General features: G+C 38.5%; 1 protein-coding gene across 1 annotated transcript in view; it reads right to left on the reverse strand.

The window, feature by feature from the left end:
• Positions 1–12,592: 12,592 nt before the first annotated feature.
• Positions 12,593–17,172, reverse strand: part of TMCO1 (transmembrane and coiled-coil domains 1) — a 55,808-nt gene continuing 51,228 nt past the window's right edge. Inside the window, exon 7 of the mRNA XM_086393857.1 lies at positions 12,593–13,178. Coding sequence (XP_086249983.1) covers positions 13,080–13,178 — 99 coding nt within the window. The 3' untranslated portion in view covers positions 12,593–13,079. The remainder of the gene's footprint in view (positions 13,179–17,172) is intronic.

A 17,172-nucleotide genomic window follows, 5' to 3' on the forward strand; every position in this document is an offset into this window, starting at 1 on the left:
GGAGGACACGTTTGTAGAGTCCAGTAGGATCTTTGCAAAGACTTTGGACTTAACCCTGAGTTGGGAAGTGTTATGGGTTCAATTGTGTCCCCTGGAAAAGAGAATATGACCTTATTTAAAGATAGGGTCTCTACAGAGATACCCAGTTATTAATAAAATGACGTCATTAGGGTGGGCCCTGGTCAGGAAGATCCCCTGGAGAAGGGAATGGCAACCCACTCCAGTATTCTTGCCAGGAGAATTCCATGGACAGAGGAGCCTGGTCCATGGAGTCAAAGAGTCGGACACGACTGAGTGACTAACACTTTCACTTTAATCCTATATGACTGTATCCTTTAAAAAAAAAAAAAGGAGAAATTTGGACACAAAGACAAGATAGGCACATAGAGAGGAGGCCTTGTGAAACAGGAGCTACGTTGCCACAAGCCAAGGAACTACCAGGAGTCAGGAGAAAGTCTTAGAACAGGTGCTTCCCTCGTGTCTTCAGGGGAACATGGCCCTGCCGACCCTTTGATCCTGGACTTCTTGGCTCCAGAACTGGGACACAACACATTTCTGTTGTTAAGCCACTAAGTTTGTGGTACTTCATTATGGCAGCCCTAGACATCGAATACAGGGAGACAGTGGAGGGCTTTAAACAGAGGATCTGCTGACTTTGTAAAGGAAACACACATTGTTGCTGTATTAAGACCAGAAGAGTGGAATCAAACGGACCCACTGCGATGCTAATGAAACAGCCTGGGAGAGGCAATGGTAGACCATTGTTACAATCTAGGTAGAAGTGATGAGAAAAGCACAGCCAACAGAATATGCTGGTTGATTGGGTGTGAGGAGAGAGAGAACCTAGAGTGTCTTCTTGTTAAAAACTTACTAATCTTCGGATGAATCATCTTCAGATGGCCTCCTGGGTTTCCTCCTTATTATTCTGTATAGGGCATCTTTGCCTCTGTCTCTTCTGTAAATGACAATGTTCCCCTGTATTTGTTCTTCTTTCTCAATCAGTAGATTCTCCTTGTAGTTCACAGCCAAACTTGAGTTCACCTTTCACTTGTATTTCAGTAACCCGAATGCACAGCTCCATCTTTGATTTCCCTTCTATGCACCAGAAACACACGTCGAGACCCTATTAGGCATTCCCAGCTAGCCTAGCTGCCCAAACTTCTTCCATCCTTTTCGTCTAAAGTTGGACTCACTTTCTCTCCAAAGCATGAGCCTCTTCCTCCTGTATTCCCTTCAGTGTAGCTGGAAAGTTCAAAGCTTTAGGCATAGTTAGATACAGAGGCCCAAATAACATTGCCAAAGCCGTTGTTTGTTTTTTTCTTTCTCTCTCTCTCTGCTCTATTTCTATAAGTTTATTGGATCCAGTCTCTGGTTCTCTACATTTATGAGGAAAGATGGTTCAAGCCATCGATCCTAAATAATAAGAGGCTGTCTCCTTTCTAGCACCACATATTCAATACCAGAGTAGTTACTGCTTGGTTTTGTTTGTCCACATGCCCCGCCTGGAGCCTATGCCCTGGGCCAGGAGGACACAGCATTCTAATTGGCTAACCCTGGTTACGCACCCACCTTTTAGGAAGAAGGAACAATGTGACCGACATATCACAGGGAGTCGGGAAGGTATGGTTCCCCAAAGAAAATTGTGAGAAGGAAGAAGGAATGTTAGGCATGAGCAACAGCAGAGATGGACCACGGTCGCACTGTCCTACTTTATCACAGTGATTATTTAGAATACTTATATTTTGTAATGGAGAGGAAAATGGCAACCCGATCCAGTATTCCTGCCTGGAGAATCTCATGGACAGAGGACCGCGGTGGGCTACTGTCCAAAGGGTCGCAAGAGTCGGATATGACTGAAGCAACTGAGCATGCTTCAGTGCGTGCATATTTTGTAAATAGGTATTCTTTTGACACCTACTGACCCCATTAGGATAGAACTCCATGAAAGTATAATCATGTATGTTTTTGATAACCACAGTATCCTGGCCCACAATAGGTATTTAATACACATGAGAGGAGAAGGCGATGGCAACTCACTCCAGTGTTCTTGCCTGGAGAATCCCAGGAGCGGGGGAGCCTGGAGGGCTGCCGTCTATGGGGTCGCACAGAGTCGGACACGACTGAAGTGACTTAGCAGCAGCAGAGAGGAATGGATGTCTTCCTAACTTGTTCACAGACTTTCTCTTCTTAATCTCTCTTCACCCTGTACCAGAGTGAGCTTAAAATGGAAATCTGATCATGAAAATTCTTCTTGTAATCGATGGCTTGTGTTTAGTTGTGCTTGTTGCTCAGTCATGCCTGACTCTTTGCAACCCCGTGGCCTGCAGGCTGCCAGGCTCCTCTGTCCATGGATTTCCCAGGCAAAAATACCAGAGTGGGTTGTCATTTCTTACTCCAGGCGATCTTCCCAACCCAGGAATTGAACCCACGTCTCCTGCATTGGCAGGCAGATTTTTTTTTTTTTTCCACCACTCAGTGGCTTAGAGCTTCCAAACTAAACCCTTAACTGGTCAGGAATTCGCTTCATGGCTTGCCAGTTCCCTGGGCATCCCCAAGGCTTCAGTCACCCAACTGCCTACTCTTTCTTGCTTCCTTCCTTACTTGTACATTATTTTTTCAGTCTCCAGTGGTTTTCCTTCCAATTGTTTACCAGCCAACTCTACTAATGACTCCGGAATTTGGTTCTTATCGCCTCTTTCAGAACCCCGACTTTAGCTGTGTTAGGCGTCCTCTGTGTCCTGTAGCACATTATGTTCGTCTCCGGTTGCCGTGCTTGGTTGAGTCAATCAAATGCTACCCCACCGGTACTGTAAGCTCTTTGAAGGCAGGGCTTTTGCTTTACTACTTTTTGCTAACCTGTTTCCTCAAACAGAATCAATGGTCTCCTCTCCATGTAGCTACCTCTATTGCAATATACACCACAGTCATTAGTGTTATTCATCCTTGCTTCTAGAGGATACTATGTATTATTAATCCCTGCACCTCCCTGGTGCTGTTGAGTTGCTCTGATGTGACTGACAAAAATCACCTTTGGGAGGTGATATCCACATTGTTAGAACCTTTAAGGATTGAGTATTACCAGAGTTATACAGATTATGACCTCTCTATCTGTAGTCATGTACTTTTTTGACAGCAGATCTAATAGTACTTTATTTTGAAGACTGCTGGGTGTTTTATTGTGTATCAATAAATCCTATCTACTGAGATAAGCAAGAAATTGGTTTATTATCATTTTTTATTGGAAGATAAGATTTTTAATTATCCTACGGATATGGGGTACAACCAAGATTAGAAGGAAATGAAATTTGTTCATCCACAAGTCTAGTGCTATTTATCAGCAAGATTTCACTAAATACAGTTACAACTTTTAGGCAAATTAACTTCAGAAATCTAGAGTTATATTACAAGTTGATGATTACAGGGGAAGAAAAACAAATTGTCAAATGATTGCTTAGTGTCTATAGAAATAAAACAAATGACCATTTTACTTAATGATTTTTTATTAATGTTCCCTTATCATTTACCAAGTATATATCTACTCCTCATTTCATCTCTGTAACAGTTTTGTGAGCAGCAGCCCACTGAAGGAATTACCATCCTCTTTTGTTAGATAAGGTAGCTGATATGGTAGTCACAAATTGTCAGTTGTTTGAACATAAAATCCTACTCACCTCACCTTTGTAGCCACTGTTCCCAGTCTTGCAAAAAGATGGTGCTGTTTGTGTGCTTGGTGGGTGGGTGAATGAATGTATATAATTATGTCTTGACATTAATTTCAGGTTCCTCTGTTTTCTCACCTTCCAGAAAGTGTCATTCCATCATCCCAGCATATCTGAGGAACGAACTCATACTTTGGCCATAGTCTTTCCAGGAACTTGATTGTTCTTCATTTTAGAGACCCAATTACTGATTAACATAATATAGTCAGAAAGTCTTAGATGAGTCCAACAATATCTAATTTGAGCAGTGTTCTTCTCTATTGCCCCAAATTTGGCTTCAGCCAAATTTCTTAATTCAACTTCTAAAAAGATCTTGCTTTCTCTGTGTCTTGTTTTTTTTTGGTTTTCTTGTTTGTTTTTTGTTTCCTTCTTCAAACTTCCTGGTACCACCTACTAGTAGGTGGTAAAAATCAATAGATTGAGACCCAAATTTTTTGCACATACAGTATTTTTATAGATTAAACAGAAAAACTGATGTGGACATGGAGAACAAACAGAATTTTAAAGGGATCTCTTCAGCAAGCTTTTTAAATGGCATTTTTATATTTTAAATATCACCCCTGAGTCAAGGGATATAAATGGAAATAGGGAAGCCAGTGGAATTTCCATTTTCCTGCCCAAGCTAACTTAACTGTTTATATCTGAGTATTCTTGGAGCAGTGTTACCAAAAAAGAGCAGAATTGCATTTAAAGAATGTAACCAATGTTTTTGAAAAATGAAACAGTATGAAATCATCAAAGAGCATATAGGAGGTAAACACTGTTTCATGAAACCTCAGTGTATGGGTTGCATAATGGTATTCCTCACCATGGATTGTGGTCAAAAAATTTTTCAAAATCACTGCTCTAAAGTTATCATCTTATTTTGCTTAAAAATGTGAAATTTCCTCTAGAATGGAATAGTCTGTCACCAGCTCAAGCAGGTTTCAGGCTTTTTCAACCTTCTTGGTATGGTCTCTATTTATGATCAATGACTTTTTTCAGCAAATGGTTGCAGCATTAATTACAAACCTAAAAATCACGTGTATAAAACAGGCCCTTGATTATGTTCACAAGGCCATGGATCCAAATATAATTTTCTGAATTTAAATATGTTTAGCTTCCCATCTGTAGAAAGCAACCATTCAAAATATCATCTCTGTGATAAGCCACAATGGAAAAGAATATGAAAAAGAGTGTATATATTTGTATAACTGAATCACTTTGCTATGCATCAGATAATAACACCTTGTACATCAACTACTTCAGTAAAATACATTTAAAAAATTAAAAAAATTTAAAAGCAATTTTGAAATTAAAAAACAAAACTAACTGTATCTTAGACTTACATTTATCCTCTTCCATATTCATCTGTGACAGCTGGGCAATTTCCTAATTGATTTAATAATTTAAAAATTTCTTCTAAGATTCACAAAGTCTTATCAATATGTACCATTCAGATGGTGAAATAGGAATATGGGAAAGGTTTTTAAAAATAGAGGGAAAAGAGATAGTGATAGTCACTTAAGTAATACTCCCTGGAAAGCCCAGCTTGCTTTACATGAAGACATTTTGCATACAGGGTACAAGTCCAGCAGGATTCCAGCTCAGCAGTCTCATATTGTAGATCCAGTGGAGTCAGCCTACTGGGTGCTCTGTAGGCTGAGAGTATGAAAGAGTATCCATACTCTGAAAGAGTGTGGATCCTGAAGTCTAAGGTTCTTCCTGGTTCTGCCACTTATTGTGATCTTGGAAACACCATAACATCTCATAACCTGATCTGTCACATATAAAATCCAGATAATAAAAAGATATCCTGTCTACCTTATAGGATTGCTGTGTTTGAAGATCAAATGTTTTTAATATGCCAGGCATAAAGTCAGTTGCTTTATATAATCCATCAGAAACAGTGTGAGGGAAAAACCCACGTGGCTGATGTGACTAGAACCAGTAATCTGTAGGTTGATATAAAAAGTTAATTACAGAATCATGAAAAAAAAAATTCTTATGTATTTCAGAAACTTTTATTTTAACTTATAACACATATATACCTCTTTACTTTTGATACAGAGCCAAGGCCTTTTCCCTGAATGCGAGTCTATTGCTTGGAGTCTCATTATTATTATTATTTTTTGTATATACCAAGCCTATAATGTATCACCTCTTGTTTGATTCATCATGATTGGCTCATTTATTTCAAAGAAACCTCTTCTTTGTTCTTCATGAATATTTTATAGCAATAAAACAATAAAATCAAACATCCGCAACTCAAAGCTTTCAAATATTGGAAGAACTGAAACAAAATCTGTCTTTTAAAATTAATTTATTTTTCTGTTTTGTTTTTTTGGCCATGCTATGTGGCAAGCAGGATCTCAGTTCCTCAACCAGGAATTGAACCCAAGCCCCATGAAGTCAAAGTGCAGAGTCTTACTGCTGGACTGCCAGGGAAGTCCCAAAGCAGAATTTGTGATAATGAAAACTCCATGTTTTGTGGTTAGGCATTCTTAAAATGTTTATAAGACCAAAATGTATTGCCTCTGGGGACTTCCATGGTGGCCCAGTGGCTAAGACTCCATGCTCCCAGTGCAGGGGGCCCAGGTTTCGTCTCTGGTCGGGGAACTAGACAGCATATGCCACAACTAAGACCCAGTGCAGCCAAATAAATAAAATAAATATTTTAAAAAATGCATCACCTCATTTCCAGTCTTGGTACGTTTAAAGTGAGGTATGGACTAAATAAAACACTAAGAATTAATGAGTCCTGAATCTTTCTAAACTTCTATTACTTCTTTTTTAGTTCCTGCAATTTTACCCATATGTTAAGTCAAAGCAATTATTTTTGGCAATTTGCTTTTACTGATTCATTTCAAACCATTCAAATTAGTTTTCATAGACACAATTCTCTTTTTTGCTTCATATTTCATTAATTTACATAATACTCAGTCAACATATATAAAGTTAACAAGTAAAACGAGTAATGTTTTACAATTCCCTGACAAGAGCTAAAGTGCATAAGCGCAGCTGACAGCATCCAGTGTGCTGTGGGCACCAGCCAGTAGGCTTTTCAGAGGGAACGAAGAGAATCTAGCTGAAGATTCAGAGAAGCGATGGTGGACATGAGAGTTTTAGTTGGAGGACTCATCTCATTTTTTAGATGAGGCCATTGAAAGTAAGAGATTTGCCCCCCTTTTTTTTTCTTAAAAAAATTTTTTTTTTTAATTTATTATTTAACTGAAGGTTAATGGGTGTACCTACAACAGATTCTAGTTGATGTTTGACAGAAAACAACAAAATTCTGTAAAGTAATTAACCTTCATGAAATTTGCCCATTTTTTATCAGTGACTTGTATATGAAATGTTCAAAGAGATACAGGGAAAAGAAACCTAATATGGCCACATAGAGACCAGAGAAAACCTTTAGGAGGAAGAGATGCTTAAGCGGAGTTGAGAAGAAAACATGAGAAAATCAGGCCAATAAAAGGAAGAACATTCCAGGCAGAGAAAAGAAAGGTAGTAAAAAGTTTTAAAAGAATGTGAAAAATGCAGAATTTAAAAAATAAATCTGCTTGACCAGAGCCTAGGATATAGGCAAGAAAGGAATAGGAGAGGGGTTGATCCTTGGGGTGAGACAGCCTGGAGATCCAGGATAGGATGATTTCCTATGCTAAATAGCTTGAGTTTACTTACAGGCTACTGGGAGCAAGTGGACAATTCTCCTTGGAAAAGCAAAATAATTAGGTTTATATTTTAGAAAGGTTATTTGCCTTTACAGGGCGAATGATGGAACAGAACCAGGAGAGACCTGAATAATGGAGACTAGCTGGGAGGCTGTTTCAGAGAAATTGAGGGGACAGTGATGAGGACATGGAAAAGTGAAAGCATCAGTCACTCAGGCACATCCAGCTCTCTTCCACCCCATGGACTGTAGCCCACCAGGCTCGACCCATGCAATTCTCCAGGCAAGAATACTGGAGTTGGTAGCCATACCCTTCTCCAAGGGATCTTCCCGACCCAGGGACTGAACCAAGGTCTCCCACATTGCAGGCAGATTCTTTATCGTTTGAACCACCAGGGAAGACATGAATGAGAAACTGAAAAAAGAAACTATTTCTATAACTTGAAACCTCAGTAACCTGCAACAGTGGGATGTATTTTAAAGAATCCCCTCACCACAAAAAAACTTCAGTTATTTTTCAGTAATTGTATTGTTGATTGATAGTAACATTGGTATTGATACTCTGAGACTTTTGGGTGGATATTGTGGGTTATGCTAATGACTAATTATATGGTATTCCATCATTTTTAGCAATGAAAACTGGTATTCTTAGCATGAGAATTAAAAGACATAGGTCAAAGAAAATAAGGGAAAACTCTGTGGCCCTAAATTTAAGTGAGACATAGAATATTAGCATAAACTCATGATGTATTTTATCTTAAAATACAAAACATATTACCTATCTTAGTCCACAAAAAAGGCCTAGAAACCTAGTAACCCAGTCTCTAGGAGAATCTTTAACGCTTTGCATTCTCCAAATACCATTCCCCATTAAAAAGAAACAGGCCTCCCTGAAGAAAGCATTGTCTTCCAGTCAGGCAGGAAATGTGAGGTGATACTGAAACATCCTATCCCTTAGCAAGGATGCCACCAACGAAAACTAAGGTCGTCAAACGGCCCCAGAAGCCAATTTAAAAAGCCTCTCACTAGCCAAAAATAGGACAATTTGAGCATCCATAAGAAAAATAACTTCAGTGAAGTGAAGCAAGTATGTCTAAACCTGTGAACTGCACGCACACACACACACACACACACACACACACACACACACATCTTGTTCACCCCTGGAAGATTAAACAGCTCTTTATTTTAAAATCACGCACTTATTCTGCTTTTCCTAAAAAATTTCAGTTCAGTTCAGGAAATAGCAAAGAATGAATGAGCAAGTGACTGAATCTGAAAACTATGGTATGTTCCACAGGTAACTAACTTAATTTCTAAGAGATACCACAGGTAACTCTTAGGAGAAGTATTCAAGGACATATAGGTGGGTTTCAATTTATTTTTATCATTTTAATTAAATGTAGTGAAAATATTGTGATCTACACAGTCACAGGCTTTGGCATAGTCAATAAAGCAGAAATAGAATGTGTGGATCACAATAAACTGTGGAAAATTCTGAAGGACATGGGAATACCAGACCACCTGACCTGCCTCTTGAGAAACCTGTATGCAGGTCAGGAAGCAACAGTTAGAACTGGACATGGAACAACAGACTGGTTCCAAATAGGAAAAGGAGTATGTCAAAGCTGTATATTGTACTCTGCTTATTTAATTTATATGCAGATTACATCATAAGAAATGCCAGGCTGGATGAAGTACAAGCTGGAATCAAGATTGCCAGGAGAAATATCAATAGCCTCAGATATGCAGATGACACAACCCTTATGGCAGAAAGTGAAGAGGAACTAAAAAGCCTCTTGGTGAAAGTGAAAGTGGAGAGTGAAAAAGTTGGCTTAAAGCTCAACATTCAGAAAACTAAGATCACAGCATCCGGTCCTATCACTTCATGGCTAATAGATGGGGAAACAGTGGAAACAGTGGCTGATTTTATTTTTCTGGGCTCCAAAATCACTACAGATGGTGATTGCAGCCATGAAAATAAAAGACACTTACTCCTTGGAAGGAAAGATATGACCAACCTAAACAGCACATTAAAAAGCAGAGATATTACTTTGTCAACAAAGGTCCATCTAGTCAAGGCTATGGTTTTTCCAGTGGTCATGTATGGATGTGAGAGTTAGACTATAAAGAAAGCTGAGTGCCGAAGAATTGATGCTTTTGAACTGTGGTGTTGGCGAAGACTCTTGGGAGTCCCTTGGACTGCAAGGAGATCCAACCAGTCCATCCTAAAGGAGATCAGTCCTGGGTGTTCACTGGAAGGACTGATGTTGAAGCTGAAACTCCAATACTTTGGCCACCTGATGCGAAGAGCTGACTCATTTGAAAAGACCCTGATGCTGGGAAAGATTGCGGGCAGGAGGAGAAGGGGATGACAGAGGATGAGATGGTTGGATGGCATCACCGACTCAATGGACATGGGTTTGGGGGGACTCTGGCAGTTGGTGATGGACAGGGAGGCCTGGTGTGCTGGGGTTCATGGGGTTGCAAAGAGTTGGACACGACTGAGCGACTCAACTGAACTGAACTGAAGATATATTTTATTATTTTAACGATTCTTTCCCATATATTATTGTATAAGTATTTCCCAACACTATTAAAATTCTCTAAGCATATTTATTTAAAAATTGCAAAGCAGGAAATGAAAGAGAGATGGTGGGGAAGTAAAATGTGAGTGGACTTTAAACCAGCCAATATCAATGTCACCTTGGAATTTTTTAGAAGTGCAAATTCTCAAGCTCTATTCAGAAACTCTGCAGTGGGGCTCAGGGGACTGTGGTTTAACAAGACTTCCAGGTGATTCTAATGTATTCTAGTTTGAGAATCACTACAATAGAAGAGATTTACAACACTTATCAACCAACTACAATATGGCAATCTAATATTTGCTCCAGATTAAAAAAAAAAAAACAACTGTAAAAAACTTTAACATTTATCCTATCAAGGAAGTGCTAAATTTTTAAAGTGTGAAAATGGTACTGAGATACAGAGATATAAATGTAGATAGATATTTTTTAAAGCCTTGAAATATCTGAGTAAAAAATACAATGCCTAGGATTTGTTTTAGAATAATGTAAGAAAAACAGAAGCAAGTAAGGGTAGACCTAAGATTGGCCACGAATGTCATCTCCATTAACTTGGTGATGGTCTGGATTTAGAGTCATCCAAATGGCTAGTCTTAAACATTTTTTGGGGCAAGTAATTAAGAAAAAAAAAAAAAACCGCAACAGCAAGGCTCCAGTAGCCCTTAAAATCTCCTTGAATTTACATTCCTGTGATGTAACAGCTTTGTTTCCAGTGTATACATCGTTGTTATTGCTTCCTTTTAGGAATAGGGTGAGTAGATGTTATTTCTCTTCCTTCCTTCTCCCTTTTTATTTCTCCGTCTTATTTATCCTCTTCCACTGAAATTTATAAAAACCTCAACATCCATTAGAAATCTGCCTAGAAAGCATCAGCTTCAAAACCTAAGAGGGTGAGTGGTAAGATGAACTATATATTTTCATTTTACCAGGTGATGGCAGAATTTTGAGGGTGGTTTCTTATCATTTTATGTTTTATTTTAGATATTCCATCATTTGTCATCATTGTTTTTATGATCATCACTTCCTTCATTGTCACCTTTTTAATTTTTATTTTGCCTGGAACAGTTAGTGATATGGAGAAAAAACCATTAGAAGTCATCACCATCCATTATCAGGCAGCTTTTTTGACAGGTGTTAGTCGCTCCATTGTGTCCAACTCCTTTGCAACCCCATGGACCATAACCCGCCAGGCTCCTCTGTCCATGGAATTCTCCAGGCAAGAATACTAGAGGGGGTTGCTCTCTCCTTCACCAGGGGATCTTCCAAACCCAGAGATCAAAGCTGCATCCCCTGTGTCTCCTGTATTGGTAGGTGGATTCTTTAACTGTCTGAGCCACCAGGGAAGCCCCCTTTTCTGAAACAGATTTCTGCTGCATTTCATCTGCATCTAATGAGTTCCTGCGGTGCTCTCTCCCACCATGGGATGTGATGGCTTCAAGGAAACAAGAACAAAAGAAGACAAAGCACCAGCTTTGGAGCTCGTATCTTCTGAGGAGATAAGGTAACGTGATGGGAAAAGACTCACCACATACTATATGGGGAAGTTATAATGCAACACAGCATTGGAGAGCTTGGGCTAGATGGCTTTTAACTGCTTGGGTTCAAACCCTAACTCTGCCACTCACTAGCTATGTGATGCTGATCAAGTTATTTAACCTCTCTTGCCTCAGTTTCTTCATCTGTTAAATGAGTGTGAGAACAGTATAATCTTGTGGTGCTGCCTTGAGATAATCCCTAGATAATCCATGAAACATTTAACTTTATCCATAGATTTTATCAATTTCTGTGTTGACCATTGTGCTTATATCCCACACCTTTCTCCTGGTATTTTTTTGTGTGTCTGAAAATACATCCTTTAATAATTCAACTATCTTGGATACCGTAGCTGTCAAAATACTGTCCACAGTTTTGCCCCCAAACTTATGGTTTAGCTGTACATAAAATTCTAGGTTGATAATTATTTTGTCCAGCTTTGAAAATATTATCCCACGGTCTTCTGGACTTTATGCAATTGAAAAGTCTGATGTTGGTTTACCAGCTGTGACTTTCTTACTGGTAGAAAACGTGCATCTGAGGACACTACTGATTAATGTAAATATTTTAGTAACTAGAGCTATCACTCCACACAGGATTTCCAATTCCACGGATCATGGAGGAAGATCATGGTATAAGCATTCTCTCATCCTTTATAAAGAAGCACAGAGGAACTGAAGGCCACTGTGACTACAAGGAAGCTCTGCAAATTAACCACATGCAACCATAAACTTGCCTCCAGGGGGAGAGCTAAGAGTGGGATCAACTTGAATCTTCTCAAGAACCCAACAGATTGTACTGGGATATGAAGGAAACTGCTGAGGAGCTCCACTGTTATACTCCCGTGAGTTACTACTTTCCTTTCCTCTTCTGCTTTCCAGTTCCTATAACAGGGCAACTTTATATTTGAGCATATGAAGCAAGAGTGATAAAATATTACTCTCAAATACTGCCCCATGGTGAGGCGAACGGGAGAAAAAGAATAAAAACAAAAACAGCATTGCCCCTTTCTGGCCAATGTTTACCCTTACGTTCAGATCACTAAAAATATGTATCTAGAAATATGGCAAATCAAAACAGATGTCTCCTTGTAGATGAAATAAGTAAAATTCTAGCCTCTTTTATTAGATCTCAGGTCATGTATTCCGCTTAAAAAAAAAAAAAACACACACACAACATATAGTTTCAACTAAGAGTTACATAAACTAAATTTTTCTTCCAGATCTCAAAATGCTCATGGAAAGCCAACTTCCAAGATACATGGCACACAGCACATACTTGAAAGTTGACCCCACAGATATATTCATGTAAGCAAAATACGAATTTGTTTCTCATTACATAAACATCACCTGGGCTTAATTAATCAACACACTTGTTAAAAAAAAATTAATCTGTAACCAAAAGCACTATCCCGTTTGTTAGGTACCATTCTTATTCAAATTATACCCCCCAAAAAGCCTAAAAATAACTCAAATCTAGAAATGAGCCCAAGTGCTAAGGCTGCCTATGGCTCTTGCTGTAAAATAGTTGCTGGGTCTGATTTGAATATCTGAAAAGAATGACAGAAATATAGGGTTCTTCTTGATTTCAAGAGAACTTCCCAGAAGGAGGTGGAGGGCCAAGAAATCCACCTGCCTGCTTTGTGGCAGCTCGCGAAGGGGCAAGGCCAAGAATCTTCTGGATGTTCTGTGAAGGAAACAGAATAAAAACTGGGTTTTAATATGAGATATAGAGAAAAGTATTTAAAATACATCTCATAAAGAGAAGTCTTACAAATAAAAAGTACTGATATCACCTAAAATAGAATGATTACTACTGTGTTATTTTTCTGCCTTTGCTGAGCCTTATAGCTGAATTCAGTCATTACTGCAACACCTGAAGCTAAAAGTGAATAGTCAGTATCAACATCTTCAAATAAGTGAAAGAATTAAGAATCTTGCAAAGAGATCTGAGTCCAGAATCCACCTATATTTTTAGCACAGCCCCTCATCTTTTTCAGTTGTCCCACTTAAATCTAATTCAATAGTTTTTTGGGTTTTTTTTTTTAGGAACTCAACTTTATGAAACTAGAACTCATAAAAAAATTATTTTTATATTCAGATTTCATCAGTTAATATAACATTAAATTAAATCACATAAATACAACAATGAGTAAAACTAACAAAAACAGTTTGGGAATAAACACATGTGGCTCTTGAAGGACAAGGACTCAACTAGCGGGAGCAGAGAGGTGCAGGAGCTCTAAAGAACAATCAGGAGTGGATGGTGTGATGTGGGGAGGAACTGGTTTGCTTTAAAGGTAGAGGAAAGAGGTAAATGGATTTGGAGGGGTAAGTAAAGGTCAGTTAAGATTTTGTACAGCATTTGTAAGAGGGAAAAACCTTAAAGATATCTAGTTATGCTTGCTAATTCCTTCATTTAATATTTGAGAAATCAATTAAAACCTGGAAGAATAGAAAGGCCTGTCCAAAATTATTGATAAAGTCCCACAAGCCTAAAAGCATGGCCATAGAGAAATAAATAATAAAAACAAATCTAAAAACAAGAAGAAAAAGAACCATTAGTAGTTCAGGTAAGTTTTCCTCAGTAAAGCTGGAGAATATTTATATTACTTTCATAATAAAAGTAGCTCCTTCATGCCCCCCTTAAAAATCCACTGCACAAAGCAGTAAGAAGACCAAATAACAGAATGCCACTCCTATTTAATCAGTAAGTAGTTCCTGACCACCTACAATGTATCCAGCAAAGCAAGGCATGATGGGAAGTTAAAGATAAAATCTAAAATAGTAAGGCATTACAGAATTAGCTACTGATAAACACATCTGTCTAGCTGACAAATACATTAATATAATCTAGAGAAAATGTACAAAGTATCCTTGCTCAGTTATTCTGTAGAAGGGTCAATTAAGTGAGTCCTTATCATTTTAGAGATAAAGACCAGTGTAAAAACTTCTGAGGCTCTTTAAATCACAGGTTTACTGTGATTTAAAGAAGACAAGTAAAAGGAAAATAGGAAATATTTCAAAGCACAGATTGAAAGGGTAGACTGTTGACAATCTCATTATGAATTTAAAACATAAATGACTACTGGACACAAGCCACTGTTCTGGATGGAAAACAGCCCTAACAGCAATGACCACGATGGTAACAGAAACGTTAAAACGAGGCACTTTGGTAGCCAAGACTGAAGTTCATGTATATCCAGGCAGGTTTATGCTTTGTTCTCCTCGTGGATCTCATTTCAGACTTCCTTTGTAAATACCAAATCAAGTTTATCAGTGGTACATTACTCAAGTATTTGTATTTTAATACCAACATTCTGCATTTACTATATGCAATTTTATCTTTTAGTGAAATTCTAAAAATGAGTTTGAATTCCTATCCTCTCACAATTGAACCCACAATATTTTATTTTTAATGTTTACTTATTTATTTATTTTTGACTGTGCTGGGTCTTTGTTGCTATATGAGCATTTCTCTAGTTGCAGTGAGCCAGGGCTACTCTCTGGGCTTCCCTGGTGGCTCAGATGGTAAAGAATCTGCCTGCAATGCAGGAGACCTGGGTTTGATCTCTGGGTTGGGAAGATCCCCTGGAGAAGGAAATGGCAACTCACGCCAGTATTCTTGCCTGAAGAATTCCATGGACAGAGGAGCCTGGTGGGCTACAATTCATGGGGTCGCAAAGAGCTGGACACCACTGAGTGTCTAACACTCTCACTTTCAGGGCTGCCCTCTAGCTGTGGCGCACAGGCTTCTCACCGCACTTGCAGTGGCTTCTCCCGTTGCGGAGCACAGGCTGAGGGGCACGTGGGCTTCAGTAGTCCCGGCTCCTGGCAGCTACAGAACAGGCTCAGTAGTTGTGGGTGCATGGGCTTAGCTGCCCCACAGCATGTGGGATCTTCCCTGGATCACGCATCGAACCCGTGTCTCCTACATCGGCAGGCAAGTTCTTTACCACTGAGCCACCAGGGAAGCCCCTCTCTACCTTAAAAAGAAAAAAGGTTTATTTTATGGACTAGTTTTTCTTAGATAAAAAGGTTCCCTGCTTCTCTGTCTATGAAGTCTTTTCCTCTAAAACATGGCTCGAGGCCATGGTTCTCTCCACAGTAGTAACAACATTCCATGTTTCTATAAATTCTAAGTGTGCAAATAGTTTTAAGGACTAGACATCAGTCCTTAGTTATCCTTGGTTTTGAGATGAGAAAGCTGGGGCAGATGGAGGTTATAACTCAGACACAGTTTTCCTCTATTAAACCACAACTCTCTAAAGGATATTTATCTTAGGAAGTGAAAAATCTTATAGCAGGCCTGACCTGTTAAAAACTTACAATTATGAAGACTATATAAGACTATAAAAGAAAAAATACATTACATTGTTAAGTGAATAAGTGCATATAAATCAAAACCCATAGAATGTACAACATCAAGAGTGAACACTAATATAAATTATGGACTTTTGAATGATGATGTGTCAATGTAGGTTTACTGACTGTAAAGAAATGTACCACTCTTTCGTAAGGTGTTGACAGTAGAGGAGGCTACGTGCAACTGGGGGACAAGGAATCATAGGAAATCTCTGTACAGTCCATTCAATTTGGCTGTGAACCTAAAACTGCTCTAAAAAAGAGTCTATGAAAATGCATATAAAGACTTAAGAATATATGAAAAAATAATAATTGTATTAAAAATAGTTATAAATCACTTTCTCATTCCTTGTCTTCAAGTTTTTACAATATTGCTGAACAGGATAATTTAAAATGAGAAATATCTCCATAGGTGCTATCTCAAAGTGGTAGGCATTGTTCTAAGCAATCCACATGTACATTCTCATTTAATCCTCACAGCAACTCAGTGACACATATTATCCTTATATGCAGATAAACAAAGGAGATCCAACTGTCAGGCGGTAACTCAATAAATGCTCACTGAGCTTCACACTGTATAGCAGGTTCATTTATATATATTTTCTCCTTTATATCTTTCAAGAACTTCATTAAACTCGACCGGACTGCTTTCCTATAGTCTCTCAATTCTCCTCCAATTTTTCAGGCCTTCTTACAAGATACAGTTTAGAAATATGCATTATGCTAAAAGATAAGAGTTTCAATATATTAAGAAGATGATACAGAAGACTGCTTAACAGAAATACAAAATATAAGATGTGGTCATGCTTTGGAAGTTATTTTTTGGAAAAATTATTTTGAATTTCTGTCTAGTCCTGTGTAATCGGGTAACAACTGAAGAGTGTGTGTCAGAAGGGAAAAACAAAGGAAAACCATTTTCCCGTAATCATGCCTTCTTTTGGCAGGAAACTCAGAAAAATACCACTACAGGATTTGCGTTCCTTCCTCTCTGCAAAGGATAAGGACTGGTGATCAAGAAAAGGAAGTTGTTGGTTGCTAACTGGATATTTTGGGAAGACACAGGTCACTGGCAATAAACACATTCTGCTAAATTTTATTTCTTAGTCATTTAGCTAAAATAACTCAAGCCATAGCCACCCTCACTTTGCTCTTTGTCAGTTTCTCTGGCATCCGCAACCAACCTTCCGTTCCAATTGATTACAATTTCTCATCAAGTTCCCATAACATAATCTTTACTTTATGCATAATGCTGCCTGTAAATCCAAACACCCTGAATGGCCCCATTCAACAGTCCCAGGATTTTCACAGGTTTTCAC

The sequence above is a fragment of the Bos grunniens genome, chromosome 3 (assembly GCF_055505025.1).
Source record: "Bos grunniens cultivar Pamir isolate PY7600 chromosome 3, Bosgru_T2T1.0, whole genome shotgun sequence".
NCBI lineage: Eukaryota > Metazoa > Chordata > Mammalia > Artiodactyla > Bovidae > Bos > Bos grunniens.